The sequence below is a fragment of the Cervus elaphus genome, chromosome 24, assembly GCF_910594005.1.
Source record: "Cervus elaphus chromosome 24, mCerEla1.1, whole genome shotgun sequence".
Lineage (NCBI taxonomy): Eukaryota > Metazoa > Chordata > Mammalia > Artiodactyla > Cervidae > Cervus > Cervus elaphus.
In genome coordinates, this window is record NC_057838.1 from 18,785,753 (window position 1) to 18,803,372 (window position 17,620).

At 36.4% G+C, this 17,620-nt stretch overlaps 1 protein-coding gene across 1 annotated transcript in view; it reads left to right on the forward strand.

Annotated features, from left to right (window-relative positions):
• The window catches only part of STT3B (STT3 oligosaccharyltransferase complex catalytic subunit B), a 102,830-nt gene that overhangs the window by 48,858 nt on the left and 36,352 nt on the right, over positions 1–17,620 (forward strand). Inside the window, exons 2-3 of the mRNA XM_043885480.1 lie at positions 3,538–3,646; positions 7,161–7,448. Of these exons, the coding sequence (XP_043741415.1) occupies positions 3,538–3,646; positions 7,161–7,448 (397 nt within the window). The remainder of the gene's footprint in view (positions 1–3,537; positions 3,647–7,160; positions 7,449–17,620) is intronic.

Below are 17,620 nucleotides of genomic sequence, written 5' to 3' on the forward strand. Positions count from 1 at the left end.
ATCTTCCCAACCCAGGGATTGAACCTGCATCTCCTGTATTGCAGGAGGATTCTTTACCATCTGAGCCACCTTTATGTCTGCCCATTTTATGAAATAATTTTGGTGGGGAAAGACCTTCACCTGTGGGTAAGTGCAAGAGTGATGGCTGGATAGACTAGCAGTTCTTACCCTGGGGAAGATCCAGGGGTGTAGTCCTCCTGCATTCTAACAGCTGAGTTTAAATGAAGACTGCAGACTGCGGAGGTTCTCAATGGCCAAGGCTGCAAGTGTCCATGTGGGCTGTAAGGGCTACTGGGGACCTTCTGATCTTTGTTTCTCCCATGGTGAGTTGTTGTGGCCAAGGAAATCTTTCTTGGCACCTGGCCCAGCTCACCGGTGTCCTCCTAATTGTGGTGTTACTGGCTAATGTGTGTGGAGTCACCGTGGAGCTGGGAGCTAGAGCACAGGCAGTCGTGGCTCAGCTGCAGATCTGGGGCCCGGAGCATGGGCACTTGTCGAGCCACGCATGGAGCCGGGGTCTGGAGCTCAGGCGGCTGCAGAGCTGGAATCTGAAGTGTAAGCACTTAACAGTGGTTCTGGGGTTCGAGAGTATTTGTGAGCCCGTGGTAGCCCTAGTCTGGGGCAGTGCAGCAGCAAATCTTTCTTGTTGAGGGCATAGCAGCGTCTCCCTCTCCAGGGGCCCTGTGGCAGTGATGACTTTCGGTGAAAGCTGTTGTCCTCTGCAGAGCAGGCCACTGAGGTCTGCTCTGATGAATACTTACGGGGTCCTCCTTTATGAAAGCTCTCATGGGTGCTGTTGTCCCCAGTCAAAAAGCCTGCCTGGGTCCACCACAGAGCAGACCACGGGGAGTGCAGGGGTACCTGCCACGTGGCTGGTACTGATGGCCTCCACCCTTCGTTGATCCTGGTTGTCTCTAGATGTCTCAGCTAAGCCTGTCACCCTAGTGATCTTCCGTCTGTGTGGTTGCTCTCCATCTTTTGCTTCATTGTGCTGCTGTAGGATCTCAGTTCTACTTGAGCTTCCCTAAATATTTTCCTTTGTAGATAGCTGTCTGTTATTTTTTTGGGGGGGTATGAAGACTGCTATCACCTACTGTGCCATCTTTTCAAATGCCACCTCTCAAGACACTTTTTGTCTTGTTACTAATTTGCTTTGCATCTTTAACCTTTTTAATATTTAGCTTATTTTTAATTTGACATTCAAAAACTCAAATAGTGCTTTTACCTTACTTTATTTCACAGTAATAGTAGCAGTAGCCTCTGGGTGCTTTAGGGACATAATATTGTTTATTTATCAAAGCCACCTTATTGACAGAGGTACAATTGTTACTCCTTTTTTTTTTTTTTGACAGAGGAAGAAACTAGACCACAGAGAGTATAAGTCATTTGCCCAGCCAAGGTCATATAGCTAGTAGGTATGGAAGCAGGATATCCAAACCCAGGCAGTATGTTTCTAACACTTGTACTCTAAACTTCTTGGTTACACTTCCTTTCAGGCTGTGTGGCTTATCTTACTTCTGAAGTTATTCTTATGTCTGTTGGTGTTAGTTCTTCCGTTGGTTGATTTCGATGCTTAGTTTTCATATTGCTTATTTTTCTCATGTTTGATTTTTGGATGTGTGCTTATTTTGTATTAGATCAAGTCTGTCTTAAAATATTACAGCATTTTGTTTCTAGTGATCGTGTGTTGGAAAGTCGTGACTTGCTGTTGGGAAGGATATATCAAGCTGATTTTGGATATGAGGATTTACTATTCATCTGGAAAGCATTGTTCCACTCTTTGAATTACTTGGCTATGTGTGTTGGAGATACTGCTGAGGCCCACTTCCTTGCTTGGCAATGGTCGTCTAAGGGCATCCACCTGCCTAGCAGTGCCTATTGCTCATTACCCTGAGGTTGATGCAGGATTTTCTCTTGCCTCTCTCCCTCCCTCAGCAACTTTATATTAAACATGAACCATCCTGAATATAGCCTTTTCAACTCTCCCCCTTCCAACACCCAAGCTGCACACATGTACACACACACACACCATAGTTTGCAGTTACTTCAGGTTGCAGTTTGGATTGTGGCTTCTTCCATCTCATTTCTTGTTCTTTGTTATTTTGTCTTTCATTGATCAAAATTCTCATTTGTTAAGGTCATGTTCTTATTTCACAGTACAGTTACTGTTCATCTCTCATGGTTATTTATAACTTAACTCTTTGTTTCTGTGATTTTTAGAGTTATAGTTGTTCAGTCGCTAACTCGTGTCCAATTCTTTGCGACCCTATGGACTGCAGCATGCCAGGCTTCCTTGTCCTTCACTATCTCCTGGAATTTACTCGCATTGATGTGCATTGAGTTGGTGATGCTATGTAACCATCTCATTCTCTGCTGCCCTTCTCCTTTTGCTTTCAGTCTTTCCCAGCATCAAGGTCTTTTCCAATGAGTCAGTTCTTCACATCCGGTGGCCAAGGAATTGGAGCTTCAATGTCTATTCTTCCAATAAATATTCAGGGTTAATTTCCTTTAGTATTGTCTGATTTGATCCCACGGGACTCTCAAGAGTCTTCTCCAGCACCACAAGTCAAAAGCACCAATTCTTTGGTGCTCAGCCTTCTTTATGATTCAATTCTCCTATACATTCATACCTGACTACCTGGAAAAACCATAGCTTTAACCATACAGACCTTTATCAATAAAGTACTGTCTCTGCTTTTTTAATACCTGTCTAGGTTTGTCATAGCTTTCTTTCCAAGGAGCAGGCTTGCATCTTTTAATTTTGTGACTGCAGTCACCATCCACAGTTATTTTGGAGCCTGAGAATATAAAATCCATCACCGAAATCACTTTTCCCCCGTTTGTTTGCCATGGGAGCATATGCCATGATGTTAGTTTTTTGAATGTAGAGTTTTAAGCCAGCTTTTTCCCACTCTCCTCTTTGACCCTCATCAAGAGACTTTTTAGTTCCTCTTCACTTTCTTCCATTAGAATGGTGTCATCTGCATATCTGAAGTTGTTGATACTTCTCCTGGCAATCTTGATTCCAGCTTGTGATTCATCCAGCCAAGCATTTTGCATGCTGTCTTCTGCATATAAGTTAAATAAGCAGGAATTGAAAGCAGTCATATTGAATATACAAGCCTCATTTTGGTGCTGTATTCTGTTAGTGGTTTTTAATCATTTGAGAGTCATTGACATCTTTGAAGATTTGGTAAATTTTATGTACCGTCACATTTTTTTGTTCAGATGCATAGCTATGTACCATCTGTACCCCAAGCAATGGCCAAATGTTAATTTGATCATTACTAGTTTTGTAGACTTGTTTTTGGGGGTGAGACTGTGCTCTGTTTTTAGTTATTTTTAGAGGTATAAGCCAATTTCTTAGAAAATAATCTGTTCTTCAGGTTTGAGGAAAATTGTTAGGAAAGATATATTTATATAGCCATAGATTTATGTATAAAGAGTTAAATATAAAATATAGTATTAGAAAGCTAGAGCTATTTATTTTTAGTAAACCAAGTTTTATAACATTTCTTTTTTTCCTATTTTCTCTAGGTTTAACTATAGATCAACACATCATCTTGCGTCTCATGGGTTTTATGAATTTTTAAATTGGTTTGATGAAAGAGCATGGTATCCACTAGGAAGAATAGTAGGTGGTACTGTAAGTATATATGCAGTTACTCATGTTAATCTTAAACTTTTTCAGTGATTTGAGTAAATCATTCATCACCAAGGTGATGGCAGTTCTTAAAAGTTTTATATAGTTAACTGATACATTTTCTGTGACTAATTATCTGTTATTTAATTTGTTAAATCTCTTTTTTTGATACCCTTCTTCACACACCCCCACCTCCTAGCCTGTTTTGGGGTTATCTCATACTAGCCATTATTTCTGACAAGTGGTGGAGGTTAGGAGGAGAAGCTCTTGTCACACTCTTAAGTTCAGGTTACTTGTGTTTTTGTTTTGTTCTATAGAAGCTTTATTGAAAAAACATTTTGGAAGGAAATAGAAATGTAGAACAATCAGATAATTCTAATTTTTGAGGTCCTAAATCTGTCTCAAATTACTCCAGGTAGATTAGGTACTGTTCATAATTTATGGGAAATTATAATGTCCAGAAGATGATAGAAAGGAAAATGTTTTTAGGATTTGGGATGTAAGGAGAATGGCTTGAGAGAAAATGAAAGACAAGGCACCTACTGGAGAAACATATACATTTAATATTTTTTTCTTGATGAGGTTTATCAATTTTAGTAGATTTTTTAAGCGAAAGAAACTTTGTTGATTATTAAATATTTGTCTTGTGTTAACTTCCATTTGTTTCCTTCCTCCTACTTTCTTGAGTTTGATATTTTTATCTAGTTTCCTGATATAGTTTGCTCAATAATTTTCAAGTTTTCTATGTTACTAATTGTTTTGGAGCTCCAAATTGCCTCTTGATCACTGTTCTAGCTACATTGCTTAAGTTTTGATATGTAGTGTTTTCATTATCATTCAAGTCAAAATGTATTTTAATTTCTGTTATAATTTTCTCTGATTCATGAGTTACTTAGGACTGTATTTAACTTTTAAATATAAGAGAATTTCCTCATCATCTTATTTTGCTTTTTACTTCAAATATATTAATGTTAGAAAATAAATTCTGTAATTTTAATCCTTTGAAATTTATTGAGACATGATTTGTGGCCCCAAGATAATACCAAATTTTATAAATGTTCCCTCTTCGTTTGGAAGGAATATGTTCTCCATGATAGTGAGATGTTATATTTATAATCTGGGACAACTTTTTATCTTTGTAAATAGGGATAATGATACAGAAGAATAGTCATGATAGCCTCTGAGGTTGATTAGAAAGGTATTGAATGGTGAAAGATGTGGTAGATGACTATATTATCTGTACTGCTTGTGCTGTGAATGCTGTCATGTCTTTTATTGTACTAATCTTTGATTACTATAGTTTATTTCCTGGTATGTTTATAACTTTTTATCTTGAATTCACCCTCAGTGAAGGCTGGTTTTCTGAGATTCCTGGTGTCCTGGTATTTGGGACCATCCTTAAAATAATCTTTTTCACTTTCTTTTGCTGGAGCCCTCAGAAGTTTAGGACTGTTTTAGAGGTGGTTTCTCAGTCTAAGTTTCTTATATGTGAAGTTGGTATAAATGTGGAGAGGGCTTCCCTGGTGACTCAGTGGTAAAGAACCCTCCTGCCAGTATAGGAGATAAGGGTTGGATCCCTGGGTTGGGAAGGTCCCCTGGAGAAGCAGATGGCAATCCACTCCAGTATTCTTGCCTGGAGAATCCCACGGACAGAGGAGCCTGGTGGGCTACATTCCGTGGGGTTGCAAAGAGTTGGACATGACTTAGTGACTCAGCTTGCATGTATAAATGTGGAACCCCTACCTCACCCATGTGGTGAATGAGTTATTTCTTATCGAAAGATTTGAAAGTAAGGCAGAAGTTGCTTACTGTTTCATTTGATGGATGGGTAGAATTCATCTAGTTTCATAAACAGGCCCTGGGTTTGTGCTGGGATTTAGGCCTTTTCTTTAATCTCAGTGGTGAGCAATAACTATCCCCCAACCACCTCAAGTACCTAAAGTATATATTAGGGCCTCGAGTGGTTTTTTTGTTTGTTTTTTAAGACTTCTGTGGCATCAGTCCCTAGTTTGAAATGCTTCTTTATGTTTGGAACCTAAAGGATTCCCTTCCAGGTTCTCTTTCTTTTAAGGTTAAACATGCTTTTTTTGTTGTTGAGTGGTTTTGTTTGTCTAGAATACCTTGATCTTTTCATCTACTACTTCTATGTATTATTTTGTATGTCAGTTCAATCTACCATATTTAGATACTTTCAGATTTATTTCCATTTAAAAAAAATATTTCCAGCAAAACTGTTCACTTGGGACCTGGTATTGTATATGTAATGGAGCAAAATTTTAATTTTTAAGAATGGTGATGATTACCATACTTTTTCCCCTTTCCTTACCCCACTCTCCTTCCATGCATTCAGTAGATAATGTGCATCTATTTTATGCCTATCATTGTTATTTGGATGCTGGGGAAATTTTTCTTGTTATTCTGGAGCTTGTATTCTGTGAGAGTGTTTATTTATTTATTTATTTTTGGACATGCTGTGCAGCATGTGGGATCTTAGTTGCCCAACCAGGGATTGAACCCATGCTCCCTGCATTGGAAGTGCGAACTCTTAACCACTGGATCACCAGGAAAGTCCCCAAGGGTATTTACTTAATAGACAGTAAGTAAATAAGTAAAATAAATACTATGTGAAGTGGTGATAAGTGCTATGGAGAAAAAGCAAAGGAGTGGGTTTAAAGACCATGGAAAGTTTGCAATCTTCAATAGTATGGCTCAGAAAGTAAATTTATAACATTCTTTGTAGTTTCAGTGATGGAGAAAGAAAAAATCTTTTAGGATGTAGCTAATGATGAAAGTGTAAATACACATTTTAATCACAAATAGCTCAGAAGTAATGTCCTGTTTATTGTTTGTTGAATCTTAAATGTTTCATGTTCCTCCTTTGGGGAGAGGTTGAAGAGTACAGCTGTTAACTGGGCCTATTCTAGTTTATTTGCTTTCCATTGTTAAGTATTTTAAGAAGTGTAAAAATGTCAACCTTCGAGGAATTCCAAAATATTATATTTGAATTCACTAACTAGTCCTCCTCATCCTAGCTAGAATTGTTCACTTTCCAGATCTTGACCTTGAAGGGAGGAAGGAATCATTTATAAATATCACTTAAATAATAACTGCACATAACTTTTTTTCATCTTCTGTTTATTTCTCAATCCCTTAAACACAAGTATGGACAAAATTGTTAAAACCCCATACTTAAGGATGTGCTAGATATAGAACCCTGTTTATAGTGAAAGAGTTAGTGGGGACAATTATAAAGTTACCCAGTGTTCCATTGTTAAAACATCTTCACTTGTAATCCTTCATTCAGTCTGTTCTTTCTTCTTTTGCTTAAATATATATCTCTGCATATGAGAATTTTTTGTGTCCGGTTGAAAAAGAACATTTAATTTTGTAGTAGGTAAAGAAGGCAAACTGTTGTGAGAGCTTATTCTCAACCTAATTATGTAATAATAAAGAGCTTAGTGTTTTCAGCTACCTCCTTATATTTGTAATTAAATTTTCCTTTTTTTTTTTTCCATAGGTTTACCCAGGGTTGATGATAACAGCTGGCCTTATCCATTGGATTTTAAATACATTGAACATAACAGTTCACATAAGAGATGTATGTGTGTTCCTTGCACCAACTTTTAGCGGCCTTACATCTATATCTACTTTCCTGCTTACCAGAGAACTTTGGAACCAAGGAGCAGGACTTTTAGCTGCTTGCTTTATTGCTATTGTACCAGGTTACATTTCTCGGTCAGTAGCTGGATCCTTTGATAACGAAGGCATTGCTATTTTTGCACTTCAGTTCACATATTACTTGTGGGTAAGTAACACTTGATGTTTTATTATCATTAATTCCCATAAACTTTCTACTGAAAGTTGTCATTATAGTTGCATGCAAAAAACTGTTACTGTTCATGACAAATAAGTCACAGCTCCAGTAAAAGAGGCTATCGGAAAATAAGCTATTGATTTTTTTGTTGTTTCTTTACTAGTGGGGAGAGAGGTCAAAAATACTTAAGAAAGCTGAAGTGTGGTTCAGTGGCTTAGGATGTTGAATTCTGTGTGTGAAATTTGCATTATTTTACGGTTGCAAAGTTATTTCTTCTTTCCCTATCTGTATACCTTCTGTTTCTTTTTCTTGTCTTGTTGTATTAACTAGTACTTCCAGTATGATGTTGAAGAGGAGTAGTAAGATGATCCTCACCTTGTTCCTTTTCTTAGTGGGAAAGCTTTGAGTTTCTCACTATTAAACATGTTGGTTATAGGTTTTTTTTTGATAGATCTTATTTATCAAGTTGAAGAAGAGATCCACTTTATAGTTTGTTGAGAGAGTATCATGAGTGGATGTTGTTTTGTCAAATGCTTTTTCTCTACTGATACATGATTGATCCTTGAACAACACAGGTTTGAACTATGCGTATCCATTTATACATACAGTTTTCTATTAAATACATACTACAGTACTTCACAGTTTGGTTGACTCCATAGATCTGGACCCAAGGATTATGTAAGGGCCCTACTATAAGGTTATATGTGGATTTTTTTATGCCAAGGAGGTAATCACTGTTCAAGGTAATTACTTGTTCAAGGGTCAATTATAGTTACATATAGTTGTAACTCCTTGTAAATTCTTTGACCTTTTGATGTCATGAATACATTATTTTCAAATGTTGAACCGGTATTTCATACCTGGGATAAACCTCACTTGATCATGCTATATAATTCTTAACATACCTTGTTAGACGTGATTTCCTAATATCTTGTTGAGGATTTTGTATCTAATGAGAGAGATAATGGTCTGTAGTTTTCTTATATAAGTCTTTGGTTTTAGTATTGGTTCAGTATTGGCCTTGTAGAATGAGTTAGGAAGTATTTCCTCTGCTTCTGTTTCCAGAAAGAGATTGCAGAGAATTGTTGTCATTTTTATTTATTTATTTTTAATCATTTGGTAGAATTCATGAGTGAACTCCCCCTTGGCCTGGTGCTTTCCTGTTTTGGAAGGTTATTATTTATTTATTTATTCCATTTCTTTAACAGAGACCTAATCAGATTTTCTGTTTCTTTTTGTTTGAGTATTAGCAGATTTTGTCTTTTCAAGAAATTGGTTCATTTCATTTAGGTTATCAAGTTTTTGGATATAGAGATGTTCCGTGTATTTCTTTATTATCCTTTCAGTGAATGTCCAGGGGATCTGTAGTGATGTTCCTTCTTCCATTTCCAATATTAGTATTTGTGTCTTCCTTTTTTCTTAGTTAGCCTGGCCTAGAGGTTTATTGATTTTTGTTCGGCTTTCAAAGAACCAGTTTTTGGTCTTATTGATTTTCTTTATAAATTTCCTGTTTTCAGTTTCATTGATTTCTGCCCTGGTTTTTAATTCTGCTTTCTTTGGATTTATATTGCCCTTCTTTTTCTAGGTTCCTAAGGTGGAAATTTAGATAATTGTCTTAGATCTATCTTTTCTATTGTTTACATTCAGTGCTATAAATTTCCACACTAGCCCTGCTTTTTGCTGCATCCCATAAATTTTGATCAGTTGTGTTTCTGTTTTTATTTAGCGCTGTTTTGAAATTTCTCTTGAGGTTTTTTATATTTGAATGTGCTTATTTAAAGGTGTGTTGTTTAACCTCCATGTATTTTGAGACTTTCTAGTTATTTTTCTATTAGTGATTTTTTGTTTGATTCCATCGTGGACTGAGAATACATATTATATAACTTTTATTCTTTTAAATTTGTTAGGATGTGTTTTATGGCCCAGATGTTGTTTATCTTGGTGAATATTCCATGCTGGCTTGAGAAGAATATGTATTCTTCTATTACTGGATGAATGTGTCTTTAGATGTCCACCATAGCCAGTATCCAGTTGATTGGTGGTAGTGTTGAGTTTTAGCTCTTACTGATTACTGATTCAGCTCCTTACTGATTTTCTACCTGCTAGATCCATCTGTCTGAGAGAAGGGTTTTACGTCTCCAATTATGATAGTGGTTTTATCTATTTATGCTTGTGGCTCTATTGGTTTTTCCTCATGAAGTTTGACACTCTGTTGTTAGACACGTACACTTGAAGGATTGTTTAGCTGTCTTTGAGAATTAATCCCTTTATCATTATATAATGCACTTCTTGATCTCTGATAGCTTTCCTTGCTTTGAGGTAGGCTTTTATTATATGTATCTTTATCAGTTGAGTTCACTCAATCATCCAACTCTCTGCAACCCCATGGACTGCAGTACACCAGGCCTCCCTGTCCATCACCAAGTCCCAGAGCTTGCTTAAACTCATGTCCATTGAGTTGGTGATGCCATCCAACCATCTTGTCCTCTGTCGTCCCCTTCTCCTCCTGCCTTCAATCTTTCCCAGCATCAGGGTTTTTTCTGGTGAGTCAGTTCTTTGCATCAGGTGGCCAAAGGATTAGAGCTTCAGCTTCAGTATCATTTTTTCCAGTTAATACTTAGGATTGATTTCCTTTAGGATTGACTGGTTTAATCTCCTTGCAGTCCAAGGGACTCACAAGAGTCTTCTCTAACACCACAGTTCAAAAGCATCAATTCTTCAGTGCTCAGCTTTCTTTATAGTCCAACTCTCACATCCATAATGACTACTGGAAAAACCATAGCTTTGACTAGATGGACCTTTGTCAGCAAAGTAATGTCTCTGCTTTTTAATGTGCTGTCTAGGTTGGTCATAGCTTTTCTTCCAAGAAGCAAGCGTCTTAATTTCATGGCTGCAGTCACCATCTGAGTGATTTTTGAGCCCAAGAAAATAAAGTCTGTCACTGTTTCCATTGTTTCCCCATCTATTTGCCATGAAGTGATGGGACCGGATGCCATGATCTTAGTTTTCTGAATGTTGAGTTTTAAGCCAGCTTTTTCACTCTCCTCTTTCACTTTCATCAAGAAGCTCTTTAGTTCTTTTCTTTCTGCCATAAGGGTGGTGTCATCTGCATATCTGAGGTTATTGATATTTCTCCTGGCAATCTTGATTCCAACTTCTGCTTCATTCAGCCCAACATTTTGCATGATGTGCTGTGAATGTAAGTATCTTTATATATACTTCAAAATTTTTTAAATCTTTAAAAAAATTATTCATTTTTGGCTGCACTGTGTCTCCATTGTGGCACATGCTACTCTTCATTGCTGCATGTGGGCTTTCTTTAGTTGTGGTGCATGGACTTCTTGTAGAGCACGAGATCTAGGATGGGCAGGCTTCAGTGGTTGTGGCACTTGGGCTCAGTTGGATCGTAGTTCCTAAACCCAGGGGTTGAACGTGTTTCCCCTGCATTGACAGGTGAATTTTTAACCACTGGACCACCAGGTAAGGCCCTGTATCTTTATATTCAAAGTGGGTTTCTTATAGACAACGTATAGTTGGGTCTTGGTTTTTGATGCACGCTGACAATTTGTTTTTTAATTTGTGCATTTAGACCATTGACATTCAAAGTGATTCTTGACTATAGTTGGTTTAATATTTACCACATACGTTACTGTTTTCTGTTTGGTACTCTTGTTCTTGTTTCACTTTTGTTCTCTGTTCTTTTTCTGCCTTTTGTGGTTTGAACTGTGCATTTCATGTGTTCTGCTTTCCCTCTGGTTTCTGGCACATCAGTTATGCTTTTTTAAACTGTTTATAGTGGTTGCCATGGACTTTGCAGCAGACATACACAGCTGATTCAAGTTCACTTTCAAAGAATACTATGCAGGCATACCTTGTTTTAATGCACTTCACAAATACTGCATTTTTACAAATTGAAGGTTTGTGGCAACCCTGCATCAAGTGAGTGTCAGCACTAGACATTTGCTCACTTCATGTCTGTCATATTTTGGTTTTTCTCACAGTATTTCAGTTTTTTCACAGTATTTCTCTTCAGTATTTTTCACAGTATTTCATTATTATATTTGTTATAGTGATCTGTAATCAGATTTTTGATGTTACCATGGCAAAGCGATTATAACTCTCTAAAGGTTCAGATGATGGTTAGCATTTTTTAGCAATGAAGTATTCTTTAAAATATTATGTGTTGTTCTATTAAACATAATGTACTCTTAATATTGGGGACTTTCCAGGTGGCTCAGTGCTAAAGAATCCACCTGCCAGTGCAGGAGTTGCAGGTTCGATCCCTGGGTCAGGAAGATCCCCTGGAGAAGGAAATGGCAACCCACTCCAGTATTCTTGTGTGGGAAATCCCATGGACAGAGGAGCCTGGCAGGCTACAGTACATGGTATTGCAAAAGAAACATGACTTAGCAACTAAACAGCAACTCATAATAGACTCCAGCTTAGTGTAAACATATCTTTTATATGCCCCAGGAAACAAATTTGTATGACTGGCTTTACTACAATATTCAGTTTATTGTAGTGGTCTGGAACTAAACCTGCAATATATCTGAACTCTACATGTACCACTTTATAGGCACTGTGAGTACTTTATAGTAACAAAATAATGCTAATTCCTCCCTTTAGTCCCTTGTATCACTACTGTCATTACATTCATATGTAATACATAAATAATAGATTACATTGTTGGTATTATTATTTTCAGTAAACTTATCTGTTGAATCAATAAAGAATAAGAAAACTAAAAGTTTTTAATTTCCCTTCACTTATTCTGACTTTGATGCTGTTCCTTTCTTTAGATTCAGATCTATGTTATTTTCCTTCTTGTTAAAGAACTTCTAGCATTTATTGCAAGACAAGTCTGCTGTCAACAAATTTCCTCAATTTTCATTTATCTGAGAAAGTCTTGAAGGATAATTTCACCAGGCCCAAATTTCTAGATTTTTTTTTTTTTTCCTTTCCTCAGTTCTTACATATTTCACTCTAATCTTGTCTTCCTTGCATGATTTCTGAAGAGAAGTCATGTGATTGTTATCCTTGTCCTTCTAGAGTTAAGGTGTCTTTACCTCTGGCTTCTTTTAGGGTTTTTTTCATTGTCATTGATTTTCTGTAGTTTGAAAAAGATATGCCTAGGTGTGGTTGGTTCTTTTGGCATTTATTGCTTAACATTTGAGCTTTCTGAATCTGTAGTTTGGTTTCTGACTTTATTTAGGGGAAATTATCAGTTCTTATTGTTTCAAATATTCTTTTCCTTTCTTTCCTCTCCTGGTACTTCCATTACATGTATGCTATACCTTTTGAGGTCTTTTAACTAATACGTAGTGTTTAACTTATATATTAAGTATATATTTTGACAATATGTATGGCTGGATCTTGATAGTATAATGCCAAGTGGAAAAATAAATTGAGGTAGAATACATACAGTAATTTTAAATAGTACAGACTATATTGTATATTGTCAGTTTATACTTATTTATAATGAAAGTATAAAAATATGGCATTTATCCATCATATATACCAACTTTATGATAGTGGTTATTCTTGAGTATGGGTGAGTGATACTGAGGAAGGAAGTATGAAGGGGGAGGTTCAGCTGTGTCTGTTAAAAACTTTTTTTAAATAAAATCATTCAGAGCAAATATGTTTTATTTGCATTTGGAAGTCTGGATGGCTGTTATTCTCTACTCTTCTATATGTTTGAAACCTTTTGTAATAAATTTTTAAAATAATATATTCTATCTGTTGGGAATTTAAAAACATAGAAAACTAATGTAAAGAAACCATCACCAAGGTATTACTGTCATTTGCATTTTGTCATAGTTTAAAATTTTTTCATGCTTTTATGAAATGCAAAAGTGTTACTGTTCAAATGGTTTTTTTTATTTTTTATATTCTTTTAAAAATAGCCTGGGTCTGAACCGTTGCAGTAGTACCTTAACTGGCATGTTAATTACCTTTCATCATTTAAAAATTTAAGAAATTGAGACAAAATTCATGACATAAATTCACTTTCAACCATTCTAAAGTGTACAATTCAGTGGCTTTTAGTATCCTCTGTTTACTTGCAGAACATTTTATACCCCCTAAGGAAATCTTGAACCTCGCCATTCCTTATTTCTTCCTTTAATTTAATTTCTGTTTGAAGACGACTTATTCTGGACATTTCATGTAGGTAAAATCCACGTGAAAAATTCATTCACTTAGCATAATCTTTGGTATTTTTGACATGTATCAGTATTTCTTTTTTGTGGCTGAATAACCCATTGAATTGTATTGTATGGCTTCCCTGATGGCTCAGATTGTAAAGAATCTGCCTCCAATACAGGAGATCTGGGTTTGATCCCCAGGTTGGGAAGATCCTCTGGAGAAGGGAATGGCAACCCACGCCACTATTGCCTGGAGAATCCCATGGACAGAGGAGCCTGGCGGGCTACAGTTCATGGGGTCTCAAAAGAATTGGACACAATTGAGCGAGTAACAATTTCCCTTTCAACCCATTGTATATATACCACATGTTTAAAATCCATTAGCTGATGGACAGTGAATTGTTTTCAATATTAACTATTATGGGTAATACTGCCAGTGACATTTGTGTACTCGTTTTTCTGTGGACATAAACATATTTTCATTTCTCTTCCATATATACATAAGAGTGGAATTGGGGGAATTGCCAGACTATTTCCCGCAGTGGTTTCCCCCTTTTACATTTCCACTGGTAGTATATGAGGATTTTAATTTCTCCTGATCCTCACCAAAACATTTTTTTTCCCCTTAGTTTTTTTTTGTTTGTTTTACTTGACTACTGGTATGAAGTGGTATCTCATGGTTGTTGCTTTGGGTTTTTTGTGTGTGTTTTTAAATTGTGGTAAAATATATGTAACATAAAATACACCATCTTAACTATTTGTAAATGTAGAGTTCAGTAGTGTTTAGCATTCAGTAGATTCATAATGTTATACAGTTGTCACCAGCATCCATCACCATCGTTTTCCATAACTGCCCATTTTAACTTTCCCCAGCCCCTGACGCACCAGCATTCTACTTTCTGTCTCTATGATTTTGACAGCTCTTAAGTATTTCCTATAAGTGGAATGATACGTTTTTGTCTCTTTGTGACTGGCTTATTTCACTTAGTGTAATGTCCTCAAGATTCATCCATGCTGTGGCATATGTCAGAATTTCCTTTTTTATGGCTGAAAATAATATTCCATTGTATCTATATACCACCTTTTGTTTATCCATTCATTTGTCGATGGACACTTTGGTTGCTTCCATGTTTTAGCTAACATGGGTATACAAATATCTCTTAAAGACCTTGCTTTCAGTTCTTTTGGGTATATACCCAGAAGTGAAATTGCCAGATCATGTGTGAGTTCTATTGCAATTTTTTGAGAAACGACCATATTGTTTTCTGTAGCAAGTGTACTATTTTACATTCCTACTAGCAGTACATACGGTTTCTAATTTCTTCACGTCCACATGAACACATTGTTTTGTTACTTAATGTTTGAGGTAATAACTCATAGTTTTGATTTGCATTTTTCTAATCAGTCATGTTGAGCATCTTTTCATGTGGTTAATGGCCATTTGTGTATCTTTGGAGAAATGTTTACTCAAGTTCCTTGCCCATTTTTGAATTGGATTGTTTGGTTTTGGATTGATGAGTTTTAGGAGTTCTCAAAACATTTTAAATATTAATCCTTTATAAGATACATGATTTGCAAATGTTTTCTCCCATTCTATAGTTTGCCTTTTTCACTCTGTTGATCTTGCCTTTTGAGTCACCAAATACTGAATTTTTCATGAAGTCCAGTTTGTGATTTTTTATTTCTGTGCCTTTAGTGTCTTATCCAAGAGAGTACTGCCAGATCCCATGTCATGAAGCTGTTGCCCTGTAGTTTCTTCTAAAAGTTTTACAGTTTTAGGTTTAACATTTAGGTCTATTTGAGTTAGGTTTTGTATATGCGGGTAAGGGTCCAACTTCATTATTTTGCACATTGATGTCGAGTTTGCTCAGCACTGTACTGAAGGGACTGTGGTTCCCCGTTGAAAAGACTTGGCACCCTTATTGAAAATCATTTGACCATATATACAAAAGTCTGTCTGTGAGTTTTTTATTTTGTTCCATTGACCTATCAGTATATACGTGTCTTCATGCCAACACCATACTGATTACTTTAGCTGTGTAGTAAGTTTTAAAATCAGGAGGTGTTTGTCCTCTGTTCTTTTTCAGGATTCCTCTGGCTACTAGGGGTCCCTTGAGATTCCATATGAATTTTAGGGTGCAAAGAGAAAAGCATGTGATTTTGATATGGATTACATTGACTCTGTAGATCACTTTGCTAGTATTGTCATTCTCCACTCCATGAATAATCATGGGGTGTTTCCATTTCTGTTTTCTTTAAACAGTGTTTTACAGTTTTCATCATACAAGTCTTTTAATTCATTAGTTTAATTTTATTCTTTTTGATGCTATTGGAAGTTTTTTGTAATATCCTTCTTGCATTTCTATTTGTTAGTATATAGAAATGCAGTGGGGTTTATTTATTTTTCCTGTGTTGACTTGTATCTTGCTGTTCTGCTGAGTTCATTTATTAGCTCTGGCAGGTTTTGTGGAGGGGACTTTCTCCATATGAGATCGTATCTGTGAACAAGGGTGATTTCTTTCCAACCAGGTTGGAGTCCTTTTATTTATTTTTCTTGTCTGATTGCTTTGGGTGGGCCTTAAGTACTGTGTTTAATAGAGTTGGTGAAAGTAGGCATCCTTGTCTTCTTCCTGGTCATAGAGGAAAAACTTCTGTCTTTCACCATTGAATATATTCACTGTAGTTTTCATATATGGCTTTTGTTATGTATTACATATTATTAAGTATGTAATATATTTTATATACTAATGTATAGTATTTTGTATTTTAATGTCATTTACACATTTTTTTATACATGGTATCACTAGTCTCATATGTGAGAGTTTGGCTAGATAGAAAGGTGTAGGTCATTTGCTCTTTACTTGAAATTTTTGAAATTGTTGTACTGTCATCATTTTGCTTCTTACTGTTAACCTAATTTTATGTGTTTGATAAGAAACGTCTTTTTTTTTCCTGAAGAAATAATGAGTTTTTACCTATATAGCATTGAAATCTAATAGATTTCCTAAGAAATGTCCCCAAGTTGATATTCCTGGTAATGGTAAACCCTTTCAACACAGTATATTGTTAATTTTTATTTCTGGAAAGCTGTCTTTGATTATAGTTTCAAATATAGTTTGTTCCACTGTTTGTTTTTCTTAGATCTTCTTCCTCTTTCTTTGAATTCTAGTTCTATCACTTGGAGTTGTTTAAACCTCCTGCATGTCTATTTCATCAGTTATAAAATGAAAGACAAGTGATACTTATATACATATCCACATTTGAGGAGAAAATTTATTTCTTTAGGTTTCAAACACTGTAATGGATATAAAGCAAAAATGAAATCCTGTTGCAAAGTAAAAAAAAAAAAAAAATACCTCATATGGTTTCAGTTCAGTTCAGTCGCTCAGTCGTGTCTGACTCTTTGCGACCCCATGAACTGCAACATGCCAGGCCTCCCTGTCCATCACCAATTCCCGGAGTCCACCCAAACCCCTGTCCTGTGTCGATGGTGCCATCCAACAATCTTATCCTCTGTTGTCCCCTTCTCTTCCTGCCCTCAATCTTTCCCAGCATCAGGGTCTTTTCAAACGAGTCAGCCCTCCGCATCAGATAGCCAAAGTATTGGAGTTTCAGCTTCAGCATCAGTCCTTCCAATGAACACCCAGGACTGATCTCCTTTAGGATGGACTGGTTGGATCTCCTTGCAGTCCAAGAGACTTTCAAGAGTCTCCCCCAACACCACAGTTCAAAAGCATCAATTCTTTGGCACTCAGCTTTCTTTATAGTCCAACTCTCACATCCATACATGACTACTGGAAAAAATCATAGCCTTGACTAGATGGACCTTTCTTGACAAAGTAATGTCTCTGCTTTTTAATATGCTATCTAGGTTGGTCATAACTTTCCTTCCAAGGACCAAGCATCTTTTAATTTCATGGCTGCAATCGCCATCTGCAGTGATTTTGGAGTCCCAAAAAATAAAGTCTGTCACTGTCTCCACTGTTTCCCCATCTATTTGCCATGAAGTGATGGGAC